The 14,776-nt window shown below is 41.3% G+C and overlaps 1 protein-coding gene across 1 annotated transcript in view; it reads right to left on the reverse strand.

The window, feature by feature from the left end:
- Positions 1-14,420, reverse strand: part of LOC100662829 (aldehyde dehydrogenase 1A1-like) — a 67,397-nt gene extending 52,977 nt beyond the window's left edge. The window contains exon 1 of the mRNA XM_010587510.2: positions 14,191-14,420. Coding sequence (XP_010585812.1) covers positions 14,191-14,256 — 66 coding nt within the window. The 5' untranslated portion in view covers positions 14,257-14,420. The remainder of the gene's footprint in view (positions 1-14,190) is intronic.
- Between the last annotated feature and the right edge of the window lie 356 nt (positions 14,421-14,776).

Here is a 14,776-nt window from a genome sequence, read left to right on the forward strand (position 1 = left end):
CAGTTGTACTCAGCACACATGGGGTCCCATGAGTCGAAGTCCACTCAATGGCGACTGGTTTATGCACACTTTGGTGTCCCCAGGCAGGCAAAAGGTTAACACATTCACTGTTAATGGAAAGACTGGAAGTTCAAGTATACAGAGAGTCATCTTGGAAGAAAGGCCTGGAGATCTATTTCTGAAAAATAAGCCATTGAAAGTCATATGGAGCACAGTTCTACTCTGACATACATGGGGTTGCCATGAGTTGGAATTGTTTGTATATTCTTGGACGCCAAGCATTTCTTATGTTGCAAAACAATTAATGGGAATGTGGAGATAACTTAAAAAGTGATTTTTACTCTGTAAATTTTAGATATGCTGCATTTTAAAAGATGCATCACATTACATTTGATAAACACGCAGCCCTTTGCTGGTTGCAGTTTAGTGCTCAAGAATAAGTCACAATTAAAAAAAAAAAATAGCCTTTCCAAAGTAAAAGTTAATATGCCTTAATGTCTTTGGTATAAAGCTACAATTCTAAATAAATAAGCACTTCCCTCAAAACATTTCTGGCTTGGATTAAGCTAGATTTGGCTAACAGACAAAGACTGTATCTTCTGATACTGGATTTTGGAGCCCGTTGGCTAAAAAGCAGAATCCTTGAATCCCTCCAACAGATACTGCGGGAACCTCAAGTTCACGTTACCTCCACGGGGCCACACCTGGGCCAGTTGTTCTAGATCCTATAAGAGGAGCTAACACTTTCTTGGTGGCAGAGAGATCTTCACAGATCACATTTTCAATGCACAAAGTGTTTCTTTTAAGATATGCCAAGTGAGAAGGGGCCTGATGAGATTCTCCCTTTTTTGTCACCCATGTAAATTTCTAAACGTAAGAGACCAGGATGCAAAATAGAAAAAAAAAAAAAAAAATAGAGGGTGACTGAAAAACAAAAACAAGAAAAAGCCAGTTGCCATCTAGTTGATTCTGACTCACGGCAATCCCATGCGTGTCAGTGTAGAACTGTTCCATAGGATTTTCAATGGCTGATTTTTTTGGAAGTTGATTAGCATGGCTTTCATTCGAGGCAAGTCTGATTGGACTCAAACCTCCAGCTCTTTGGTTAGCAGCCAAGTTTGTTAACAATTTGTGCAAGCCAGGAGCTCCACTGGTACTAAGTGGTAAGTATTGTAAATGTGTAGGTCTTTTCTCAGTGTAAACCCCAAAATCCGTTGCTATCAAGTCGATTCCAACTCGTAGGAACTCTACAGGACAGAGTAGAACTGCCCCATAGGGTTTCCAAGGCTGAAATCTTTTTGGGAGCAGACTGCCACATCTTTCTCAGAAGAGGCTGGTGAGTTTAAACCATGAACCTTTTGTTTAGCAGGCAAGCGGTTTAAGCATTTCATCACCAGGACTCCTCTTCTCAGCATTAGGAGCCCACCAAGGTGCCAAAGATCCTGGGGGGTGGAGAACGAAAGACGAATAATAAAAGAATTTCTGAACAAGAGTCAGGTAAGGTATTAAACATTTAAAGGAGTCAAAGCTATATCTTTTCTCTTAGTCATCTAGTGCTGCTATAACAGATACATCCCAAGTGGATGGCTTTAACAAAGAGAAGTTCATTCTCTCACAGTGCAGTAGGCTAGAAGTCCAAATTCAGGCCACTCGTCCATGGGAAGATTTTCTCTGCCTGTCAGCTCTGGAGGAAGGTCCTTATGATACATCACTCTTCCCTTGGTCTGGGAGCATCTCAGCGCAGGAACCTCAAGTTCAAGGACACGCTCTGCTCCCTGCATTTTCTTGGTGGTATGAGGTCCCCCACTCTCTACTTGTTTCCTTTTCCTTTTTTATCTCTTGAGAGATAAAAGGTGGTGCAGGCCACACCCCAGGGAAACTCCCTTTACATTGAATCAGGAAGGTGACCTTGTAAGGGTGTTCCAATCCACCTAATACTCTTTAACATAAAATTACCATCACAAAATGGAGGAACACTACACAATACTGGATGTCATGGCCCAGCTAAATTGATACACACTTTTGGGGGGGACATAATTCAATCCATAACATCCTTGGAAGGACAGCCTTGGACATCACTGGAACTACTCTCAACAAAATCTGAGGCAGCTAAGGAAAACACCTGGACTCAACATAGAGAAACATAAAAGGAAATCAAGGAGGAAATAACCGATGGGAGGAAAAATATTTAACAGCACTCAAAGGAATGAAAACGATAGAGTGACCAAACAAAATAGGAGAAATATAACTTTCCTTTCATATCTGTTTTATATTATAGCCTGACTTCAGTAATCTGAGCGTATACCCTTTTTCCTTGTCGTTTGAAGAACCTCTCCAGCCTTTTCAACTCAGACAGGGAAAAAGAAAAGATGCCAAAGGATTTCAGTTCTCAGCCACATTTTCACTTTGTACCACAGATAACAGGAATAACTGTCAACAACTTTGGTATATTCAATATACCTTGTATCAAAGTGGTAAGGTATAGGAGTGCTAGAAAGTTCTGTACATGTAGAATATTTACCAGTATCAAAACCCAATAGTACAATTGCTTGCATGCAAATACTCTTCCTTCTCATGAAAATGTCAAATGTAGAGCATAATTCAGTTGCTTGTTATTTACATTCCTTCAGCTTCTTACAAAGTATTGGAGAAGGAGTTGAAATAGTTTGTGGTGGATGTTGACTCCCATAGTGAGACGTTTAGGCTTACTTAATTCTGGACACAGTAAGAGAGTAAAACAATCAAATAAGTGTTTCAGGAGTACAGAAAAAGTACCCAAAATTAATGTGAAGGAGTTTAGGATGTTTGTCTGGAGACAATTTTAATAATCCAGCCATGAGATAAGAAGGCTTCAGTGGGACACAGCAGCGCAGTCTTCAAATCACAAAGTGTGGTATGTTCTCCCACAAACAGAAGGCTTTCAGCATAAAAACACAGCTCAGCATACATACTGAGCTAGAATGGCAAGTGTCCTTTTTGCCAGCTTCTAACCCCCTCCACCCTCTCATCTCCCCTCCAGACAGGAGATGCCAACATAGTCTCAAGTGTCCACCTGATCCAAGAAGCTCACTCCTCACCAGCATCCCTCTCCAACACATTGTCCAGTCCAATCCATGTCTGAAGAGTTGGCTTCAGGAATGGTTCCTGTCCTGGGGCAACAGAAGGTCTGGGGGCCATGACCACTGGGATCCTTCCAGTCTCAGTCAGACACTAAGTCTGGTCTTATGAGAATTTGGGGACTACATCCTACTGCTCTCCTGCTCCCTCAGGGGTTCTCTGTTGTGTTCCCTGTCAGGGCAGTCATCAGTTGTAGCGGGCACCATCTAGTTCTTCTGGTCTCAGGATGATGTAGTTTTGTTCATGTGGCCCTTTCTGTCTCTTGGGCTCGTAATCAACTGCTCAGGAAAGTGTTACAAAGCTCTTTTAGTTCTGCCGATAAGTGCCCAGAGGCATCCCACTCCACCAGTAAGCTTCAACCCAGAGTTGCTCAGCTCTAGCTCTGCAGGTTAGCGGGCCTAGCTCTACCAAGTTCCCGGAAGCACCCTACTCAGCCAGCAAGCCATCTGTCCAAAGGTGCTCAGCTTTCTTGTTCTGTGGGCCGGGAAGTCCACTGCACTCTCCTGCTGGTTTTCTTGGTGTTCTTCATTCTCTTTTGATCCAGGTGGGTTGAGAGCAATTGATGCATCTTAGATGGCTGCTTGCTGGCGTTTAAGACCCCAGACACCACTCTTCAAAGTGGGATGCAGAATGTTTTCTTAATAGATTTTATTATGCCAATTGACTTAGATGTCCCCTGAAACCATGGTCCCCAGAACCCTGCCCCTGCTACGCTGGCCCTCGAAGCATTCAGTTCATTCAGGAAACTTCTTTCCTTTTGGTTTAGTCCAATTGTGCTGACCTCCCCTGTACTGTGTGCTGTCCTTCCCTTCACACAAAGTAGTTCTTATCTACTATCTAGTTAGTGAGTATCCCTCTCCCACCCACCCTCCCTCTCTCCCCCTTCTTGTAACCACAAAAGAATGTTTTCTTCTCAGTTTAAAGTATTTGTCAAGGTCTTATAATAGTGGTCTTATACAGTATTTGTCCTTTTGCCTCTGACTAATTTCACTCAGCATAATGCCTTCCAGGTTCCTCCATGTTATTAAATGTTTCATAGATTCATCACTGTTCTTTATCGATGCATAGTATTCCATTGTGTGAATACACCATAATTTATTTATCCATTCATCCGTTGATGGACACCTTGGTTGCTTCCATCTTTTTGCTATTGTAAACAGTGTTGCAATAAACATGGGTGTGCATATATCTGTTTGTGTAAGGGCTCTTATTTCTCTAGGATATATTCCAAGGAGTGGGATTGCTGGACTGTATGGTGGTTCTATTTCTAGCTTTTTAAGGAAGCATCAAATTGATTCCAAAGTGGTTGTACAGTTTGACATTCCCACCAGCAGCGTATAAGTGTTCCAATCTCTCCACAACCTCTCCAACACTTATTATTTTGTGTTTTTGGATTAATACCAGCCTTGTTGGAGTGAGATGAAATCTCATTGTGGTTTTGATCTGCATTTCTCTAATGGCTAATGATCATGAACATTTCCTCATATATCTGTTAGCTACCTGAATGTCTTCTTTACTGAAGTGTCTATTCAACTCTTTTGCTCTTTTTTTAATTGGGTTATTTGTCTTTTTGCCATTGAGTTTTTGCAGTATTATGTAGATTTTAGAGATCAGGCGCTGATCAGAAATCCATGAGGTTTCTTTTATGCTGGCCGGTATTACATCATCCTATAGACTAACCAGGCCATTCTGTAAGGCATTACGCAAACGGTAATCATGCGTCGGTGAAAAAGTTGGAAGTCTGAGTCCACCCAGAGGCATGTCAGAAGAAAGATCTGGTGACCTACTTCTGAAACATCATCCGTTGAGAACTATGGGGCGCAGCCCTCCTCTGACACCGCACAAGGGGTCACAATGAGTCGGAAATGACTTGGTGACCACTTAAAAAAAAAAAAAAAAACCTTAACTTTGGATCGTTCTTCCCAAGTGTTATTTCTAATACTCTTCTGAAGAGTTTTTTCTCCCAGCCATCCTATTCTGGCAAGCAGTTAGTGACAAAGCTTTTAGGTGGTGAAGTCAGGGCTCTAAACCGGTTCGTCCCCGTTCTAACCTCTGCTGGGAATTTGCATTTCCACCCCAGGTATACTGAATCAGAATCTACATTTCAACAAGAATTTGTTTTAAATTGGGGATGTTGTTAAAATTATTACGTGTATATAGAAGAATCACCTGGGGATCTTGTTAAACTGTAGATTCCGATTCAGTATACCTGGGATAAAAATGCAAACTCTCAGCAGGATTCAAACCAAAATGAGCCAGTTCAAAGTCCTGGGAGAAGTTCATATTAAAGAAATCATTTGAACACTGGTAGTACCCAGATTCCTTATGAAATGCAGATGATACCCTCTCTTAGGATGTATGTTATTTATTCTAGGATATTTGTTGATTAGATTTTCATGAAGCCAGGCAGGTCCCTGAGAATGAAACAACTTGCCAAGACAGCAGTCCTCGGATGTGGTTTGATGTAAAATCTTCTAAGAGGCTCATCCTTAAACTAAAAACTATTTTACATCACAGACAGGCTTTTCTATCACTAAAATATTAAATTTGTAGTGAATAATTATCTCCCAGGAGATAAATCAATGAATGATTCCAGAGGCTTCCCATTTGAGACCATGATCTGGCATTTTCTGAACGGGAAGGTAAATGGTTCTAATCTGGCTGGGTGTGGTTGAGTTTCTGGGAGGAACCAGAAACCAGTTCCCTAAGTAACCAGGAGTGGTTGCTGTAGGAAAATCAAAAGGCTGACCCCAAACTTTTAGACCATTGCTGCTGGTGAGCACACCACTTCTTCAGTAGCATCAGTAAAACCTACAACCTACAGCAGTTAATTAACAATTCAGAATTTCAGACCTCCTCCCAGACCTACAGAGTCAGAACCTACATTTCAACAAGACCCCTAAAGGGCTCATATGTACATTCAAATGTGGGTTCTACTCCAGAGTGCCTTCTCCCTGTTGGTCCATCCACTCTGGGGAGCCACTGCCCAAATCATCTTATTCTCTCCCATCATCCAAACTTCATTCCCTCAGTCAGAGTAAGGAATGGATGATACAAGTGAAGTAATAGGTGTGAAAGCCCTCGTTAGAGACAGCCGATGAGATTTCAGTACCACTAATTTTAGTATTTAGGGGAAAAAAACATGACATCAAATGGAAAAGTATCAGATCTAAAATGAGAAGATTCAGAATCCAGTTCCCTCTTAGGAGTTTTGTGAACTTGACAAAGCCACTCAAGTTCTCTGGGCTCAGTTTCCTCAGCTTTAAAATGGGATACTAATAACATTTTCTCTAGCTCCCTCCTAGCAGGTCATTATGGGCCCCAAATGAGATAAATACAGTGAAACCCGTGAGAGCTGGAACTCGACGAGACTGCCTTGTCTTCCTGGGTCTCACAAGCTTTCTGCCTTTGACAGGCTGCAGTCACCACTTTTCTATCACTCTCTAGTTAATGGAAAATATTTGAGTTTTCCTTCTCTGACAGGTTTCGGCCTTACACAGGTTCCGTTTTCACAGATTTTACTTTCTATGAAAGCAGCTTTGAACTGTGACAATACAAGTCCCATCTACCACTGGGAACTGAATCATTTTAAAATTCATGGAGTCATTTTGGGAAGGAGAAGGTTAAAGGGAGAAGAGAAGTAGTAGTCAGGCACTTTCCACAAACTACCTCATTTAATCCTCACAGCCACTCTCCAATGCAGTCATTATTGTTCCCTACTGACATATAAGAGAACTGAAACTCAAGGAGATTATAATCTCAGCCAAGGTTATAACGTGAAGTAGAAGAGCAGGAAATCAAGGCCAGGTTTATCTTACTAAACTACTGCACCATGCAGTCATCCGTCTATTTGTTCAACTGCTTCCAAGCCACAAGCAAAGAGAATTTTCTTCCCTCAGAAGGGAGTTGAGAAGGTGTCCCAAATGAAAGCAGTACCCAGCACGATCAGCTTTGCCTTGAATGTAAATCCTGTCCTGACTTCCCTCAGTAGTTTTGCTCAAATAAAATCCATCAACTAAACTGGCCCCAGCATCTATTTTCAGTCTCATCTCACCCAGTCTCTCTCTTACTCACTCCAACCATATTAGCCTTTTGATAGTTCCTTGAACACCCCAAGCTATTGTCCTCAGGGTCTTCGCATGTGTTATTATCCCCTCTGAATCTTTGTGGCTTTCCCCAGTCTATATGACTGTCTTATTTTCTGCATCCCTCAGCTTCACCTGAAATGTCCCTTCCCCAAAGACAGCCTCCATTACAACCTCAACAGTATGCTCTTCACTTCTTATTTTATAAGCTTTCAATGTTCTTCTTTTTAGTATGCGTCAGAACGTGTGATTAAAGTACTCATTTACTTGCTTGTTTTCTGTCCCATGCCTCCCCCCACATGCTTCTAGGATATAAGCCCCAAGAGGCAGAAACATATTTGCTTTCTGATATGGGACCTAGCACAGACCTAGCACAAGCCATTCAATGACTTGTTAAACAAGAAAAAAAAAAAAAAAAAAACCATTGCCGTTGAGTCGATTCTGACTCATAGTAGGACAAAGTAGAACCACCCCATAGGGTTTCCAAAGAGCAGCTGATGGATTCGAACTGCTGACCTTTTGTTTAGCAGCCAAGCTCTTAACCACTGTGCCGCCAGGACTCCAACTTCAGACAAATTACTTAGGCGTTCAAAGGAGCCCTGGTGGCGAAGCGATTCTGCTCCTCGGTTTCCTCATTTATGAAATGGGAATGGCAGCCTCCTCACAGGGTTATTGGGAAGATGAAATAAAATCATTGTAAAGAATTTAATGTGGTCCGTGGCACAGAATAAAGCGATGAATTTTAGCTACAATACAAAATATATATATTCCCTCTGTGTGTGTGTGTGCATGTGTATGTGAAATGCCATTAGCTGACGAAGATCTATTCCAGCATGAACAAACTATTGTTTAATGAGTTAAGTTTCAGAGTTAAGTTTAAAGAATTAACATTTTTAGGGGTTGAACCCTGTCTGGGAAAGCTTGTCTTCTTGGATTTCCTTATTCCTTTTCTTTTTTTTAAGGCAAAAGACAATGTTGTAAAGGGAGAATGGAAAATCAATAGTTACCAAATACTGTAAGAGAAAATTCTTGATCCCTGAAATCCTGGCTAAACCTTAGGAACTTCGGTCCAGTGCAATCCTTATTATATAGAACACGGCTGTGCAAGAAAGAGTGACCAAAAAATTAAGAGAAGGGAATGAGATGAGAGGAACATTTGTGGGAAACCAGTCTAGGAAATGTTGGACAAAAGACCAAATACTGGAAAAACTGGATAGAATTCTGAAAAATAAATAGAACAAGGATTATAAAAAACCAAACCAAACCTGTTAATGTTGAGTCAATTCCGACTCATAGCAGCCCTATAGGACAGAGTAGAACCGCCCCATAGGGTTTTCAAGGAGCAGCTGGTGGATTCGAGCTGCCAACCTTTTGGTTAGCAGCCAAACATTTAACCACTGTGCCACCAGGGCCCCCATTTAGAATTGGAATGGGGAAAATAACAAGGACTGGGATGTAGCCCAGTTTACATGGATTATAATCGGGAGGGTGAATTAACCAACAAGCGAGGTACGCACAGATTTTCTTGTGCTTACTTACTAATCTGTAGTGCACAAATTTACCTGTTTTTCATATCAAAAATGTGGTGAAATCCATGTGAAATTGCGCACTACAGATTAGTAAATAAAGACAAGTAAACCCACGCATACCTTGCTTATTGGGTAATCCGTCCCTGATTATAATGATGTTACTGAGGATTTAAATTTCAAAAGCTCTAGTATCATTTTAGAAAGTGTTTTAAAACTTTGATCTCTGTTCTATCCACTCAATAAAGAAATAATGAGACAGTACTAGAGAATAAGTCACACCAAGGAAAGCATCAATGACTTCTTTTGTTTGGGTGAAAAGCAGTTTAAAGTTGAGAACAAGTAGCTCTTCTACCCCATTGCAATATCTTTTTTTTACTCATTCCTGCTTGTCTCTTCTTTCCCCATTGCCCACCGACTTTATTCTAGTGAAAATAAGGAATGGAATTGAAATAAAAAGAGAAAAATAATTTAGGATTTAGTTTAGGGGGTGACCAGAAATGGGAATTCATTGGACACTCTAAAATCCTTGCTTGCTTGATTTGCAACCAGGAAACTCAGTTAATAACCATCACTTTTTCAACTCCTCTTGCAAGTACAAGTTCACAACAATTCTTTTGGTGGGACACAGTAAAGAGAAAATGAAAAGCACCTGATATCTGAAAAAGCTCAACCATTTAGATTTAATTATATAAATAACTGGTGGCCTTCCAAGTGTGAGAATGCTGAAGCCAACAAATCAAACAATAAGATGCCATCTGAGCAAAACAGATTTATATAGATGTGTGGGCAATAAAAATTCACTGACTTGCGTTGGGTATTATTACCCAGAAATGTCGTTAAAATCAAGAGCGAATGCCTGCTCTTTGAATCTTGCCTTCCTTTGAACACTTAGGTCAGTCAGTTTCCCTAGAGGGGCATTCTTGTGCAATGCCTTTTAAGTGGACAGGAGATTTCAAACTGGAAAACATCTCTCTGTTTAAAGGAACCACATTATTTATGTGCCTGTGAAATTTTAAGGACCGTCTTATTTGTCTAGTACTCTCCATTACATGCTTAAAAAAAAAAATGCTTAATGACTATTAAATGAGGCTTAATTCAGCAGAAAAATATTCCCATTAAAGGTGCCTTTAGACACACATGCAAGGAAGACGTTGTAAACTTCTGCAAAGCCAAATTTTTTTAAACAGTGATGTCCAGTCTACCAAAGACCTTCCCACACAGCATAGCCAAAAAAAAAAAAAAAGACTCTCCTTACTAATAAAAAAAAAAAAAAGCAATGCAATAATCCAACCATTGCCACCAATTTTGATCTTTGTATGTATTTAAATGTTTGTACTTTAACTTGTCATTTCTGAGGGGGCCAAGATGGCTGACTAGGTAGACACTACCTCAGATCCCTCTTGCAACAAAGACTCAGAAAAACAAGTGAATCGATCACATACATGACAATCTACGAACCCTGACCAACAAACACAGATTTAAAGAGTTGACCTGAGTGACAGAGACCGAGAATGAACAACTACGGGGAAGCAGCAACTGTTTTCGGAGCCTGAAGCCAGCGTCCCAATCAGGAAACCTTGGTGCTGGGCTTTGGACTGGACGCAGGAGAGCTGAGCACAACATCCTGTGACGGCACAAACACAGGGTGCAGCCATACCCCCCTGAACTGATCCCAGGAGGGGGCCCAGCCGGTCCGTGCGGGAGTCAGGGTGATGCGGCTGGCGGGAGGAGAAGTCTCCAGGAGGCAGTGACTGGTTTTGGAGCCCGGAGAGCAGCGTCCCAGCCAGGGACCCTTGGTACAGGGCTTTGGACTGGGCGCAGGGTGGCTGAGCACGACATCCAGTGACGGTGAAAACAAGGGGCGCAGCCCCAGTCCCCCGAACTGACCTCTGAGGAAGCCTAGCCAGTGCACACAGGCAGCACAGTGACAGGGCTGACAGAAGGAGAAGTCACCGGCAGGCAGCCACTTGTTTTGGAGCTGGGAGTGCGGCGTCCCAGCCTGGGAACCTTGGCGCTGGGCTTTGGACTGGGAGCGGAGGAACTAACCGCAGCTTCTCAGACAGCGCAAGCAAGGATGGGGGCCTAACCCTCGGGGGCAATCTCTACCCAGCCAGCGCACACAGACGACGTGCCCCTCGGAAATCTCAGATAAAACAGTCATCCCAAGGAAGATAAGTAACTTTGTCTATATTCCGGGGTGCTACTCTCTCCTGTTTTTCTGAACCCTCCCCTCCCCTTCCCAGGCGGCTTCATTAATATTGGAATTTCCTGAGCCAGAGAGAGAATGGCTCCGCAGTTTTTCTTTTCATTTTTTTTTTTTTTTTTTTTTTGGTCTTTTCCTAACCAATGGGAAGCAAACACAAAAAACCCAGGGACCAAAAATCCTTCCCTAATTGGCCTAAAAACACAGGACCAGCTCCAGCCAAGCATATGTGATCCACAGTCTCGGGCTTTCATCCCTACAGGGAACAAGGTGGCTATTATAATGCAAAGGCATTTCTGATAGGGATCTTACTGCATTTGTTTTAACGGATTTACTGGAAAGACAAGTTTCCCAGGTCTGATATCTCTGCATATTCAACAGAGCCCTCACTGCCCAAAACAGGGAACTGAGGGCTGAAGCTCCCCCCAGACCACCTAGCCTCTTGCCTTAGGGGTCTAAGGAGGGTGACACCTACCAATCTGTAGAGGTACTTGCATTGGGGGCCTAAGGTACAGCTGCAGAGCCTACCCACTAAAGTGCTTTAGGAATAGAGACACACCTACCTCACTGAAACTTGGGGGAAGCCTGTCAGCATCCTGCGCCCCCTGGAGTGTGAACCCCAGCTACTACTAGAATCTGGTGCACACAACTATCACCACTACTTCTCAAGGTGCATAGGTGACAGTGTGCATCACACACTTGATGACCCAAAATCAGATTCTACTCAAGAATAGTGAATGGACTCAGGCATATATATCTGGTAACAGCCCAAACCAGCTGGTAATAGGTCATAAGTTAGTCAAGGGCTACAACAATCAAGACAGAGCAATCTAGTAGCCCATCTACGTATATTGAAAGAAAACAAAACAAGATAAGACTCAGTGAGCAAATACAGAATAAATCACTACAATATCTTAGTGATGGCTCAGAGACAGCAGTTGATATCAAACCACATAAAGAAGCAGACCATGACTGCTTCTACAACCCCCCAAACTAAAGAATCAAAGTCTTTCTCAAGTGAAGACACAATCCTGGAATTACCAGATACAGAATATAAAAAACTAATTTACAGAATGCTTTGAAAAAAAAAAAAAAAATTTTTTTTTTTCAAGACATCAGGGATGACCTCAGAAATGAAATAAGGCAAGCTACAGAAAAAGCCAAGGAACACACTGATAAAGCAGTTGAAGAATTCAAAAAGATTATTCAAGAACATAGTGGAAAAATTAATAAGTTGCAAGAATCCACAGAGAGACAGCATTCAGAAATCCAAAAGATTAACAATAAAATTACAGAATTAGACAACACAATAGGAAGTCAGAGGAGCAGACTCGAGCAATTACAATGCAGACTGGGAAATCTGGAGGACCAGGGAATTAACACCAATACAGCTGAAAAAAAATCAGATAAAAGAATTTAAAAAAATGAAGAAACCTGAAGAATCATGTGGGAATCTATCAAGAAGGATAACTTGCATGTGATTGGAGTCCCAAAACAGGGAGGGATGACAGAAAACACAGAGAAAATAGTTGAAGATCTGCTGACAGAAAACTTCCCTGACATCATGAAAGATGAAAGGATATCTATCCAAGATGCTCATCGAACCCCATTTAAGATTGATCCAAAAAGAAAAACACCAAGACATGTTATCATCAAACTTGCCAAAACCAAAGATAAAGAGAAAATTTTAAAAGCAGCCAGGGATAAAAGAAAGGTCTTCTACAAGGGAGAATCAATAAGAATAAGTTCAGACTACTTAGCAGAAACCATGCAGGCAAGAAGGCAATGGGATGACATATACAGAGCACTGAAGGAGAAAAATTGCCAGCCAAGGATCATATATCCAGCAAAACTCTCTCTGAAGTATGAAGGCGAAATTAAGATATTTACAGATAAATTGTCATTTCTTATGAAGGACAACCCTTAGGTAAGCAAGTGGGGGAGACTGGAGTCTTGTCATCTTTTGGGCACACCTTTGCCAAGTGTTCCTTCTTTGGCAGTACGGACTCACCTCATTTTTCATGTGCCCATTTGTAATCAAATTAAATGGAAAAACACTCCTTTCATAAACCTTGTGAAAATAATATCTTGATAAACTTTATAGCTCTGGTCAATCATGTTAAAGGCACAATCTGATCTCTGCTGACACTTTCCTGAAGAAAACAGCCAGTCAGCTGAATAACTTCCACATTCACTGCACTTATGAAAATGAAGATATAACAGACCTTAGGTTTTCAAAACCAGCCACAGTTTCAAGTAAGGAAAAGAGTAAATAGTAGTGAGGACTTCTCCTTTACCATCAAACCCTAATGCTCCTGATTTTTCATTGGTTAATACAGAAAACAAATGGCTCTCTCCTGAGTTGCAACAGTTCACGTCTTACGTTGCCTTCTGCATCACACCATGAAGCTAACTTTGATAAAGTGACTCTGGCTACATTTTGAGTGTGTGTGTATGAGTGTGTGTGTGTGTGTGTATGTGTGTGTGTTCTAGATTCTGGCAGGAAGGCAGACATGTAACAATAAGAAAGAGGCAAAGTTCAGAGATAATCTCAGAACGCCTCAAGCAGGATCCATTTCCTAGTTCTCTCTAGCTGTGGATTTGCAAGTGTGGACCTGGTTCCTGCTCTTGTTTCTGTAAATATTTATCTGTTAACAATGACACCATCTGCACCCAATGGAAACAAAGGTATCTGAAGAACTAAATAAGAATGCTTTCTTTCCCAAAATGCACTAAATGATTTGAGTTCATTTCAGGTTTTTGGAAACAGAAGCTTTCGCCCAATTATCAGACTTAGGTCATTCTATTTTGACGCTAGTTTTAGTTATGCATCTAACAAAGTCATGTTATTTCAGCATGCTGTGTTTCTTCTTTTTTATTATTTCCTACTTGTGTGGCTCCTTCAAATAAGTTAAATATTTGCCTCTCTAATCTAACATGTTCCCCAGGCTATACTGAAGTTAATAGAACTTCTTAGTAAAATCCACTGAGCCCTGCACTAGAACCTTCCACGCAGAAAAGAATTCCTATCACTTGGAAACATTTTAAGAAATGAATTCATGAGAAGTTGTCTGACATGATTACAATTCACTGTTTGAGCAAAACACAAAACCCAGACCTACATTTTGCAAGCCTTTTCATTTCTGCATTTCCAAAGTGTTTTCTACACAAGTTTACTTAAATTGACCTTTGATGCTTTAGATAAATGTAATTTTCATAAACCCGAGGCAAAGCAGCAAATATAAAGTGTACTAACCTTAGTGTACTGAATCTTCAAATTGGCGAGTGGGGCAGGTAAGTCGGGCACACCTGAGGATGACATTTCTGGTCCGGTTCCTGGAATACAGGTGACAGGCTCAGAGATTTGTCCTGATGGAGCATTTGGCTTTATTTGTTCCTTTTTATCTCAATGGGCTAATGTTAATTTGCATACTGGGATATGATTGGATGAACAAACTTAGAGCTAAAAGCAAACGACACTACTTATTTGTAACACCTAGGGCAGGAAGCCTTTGACTTTAAACTTAAATCCTTAAGAAACCAGCGCTCTAGCACCAGAGCTGCACCTGGACACACTGCACTATTTGCAGAGAAATTAATTTACAAAACTGAATCCTGCCATAAGGGTATGCTGCGCAGCTGCACTGGCCTCCAAGGCCAGTTATTATTATTGTTATTTTATTTCATTTTGTCTTTTCATGCTACTATGTAACTTTCCATTCTCTGACAGACTTAGAATCTGAGACTATAAGGATTAAAAAAGACTAAAAGGGCACTTGTTCTCAGAAGAAGCTGATGAAGACAGGACCTTGGCCAGGGTGTTGCCTGGGGAAGAAAGGCCC

This window comes from Loxodonta africana, chromosome 9 (genome assembly GCF_030014295.1).
Source record: "Loxodonta africana isolate mLoxAfr1 chromosome 9, mLoxAfr1.hap2, whole genome shotgun sequence".
NCBI classification, from domain to species: Eukaryota; Metazoa; Chordata; class Mammalia; order Proboscidea; family Elephantidae; genus Loxodonta; species Loxodonta africana.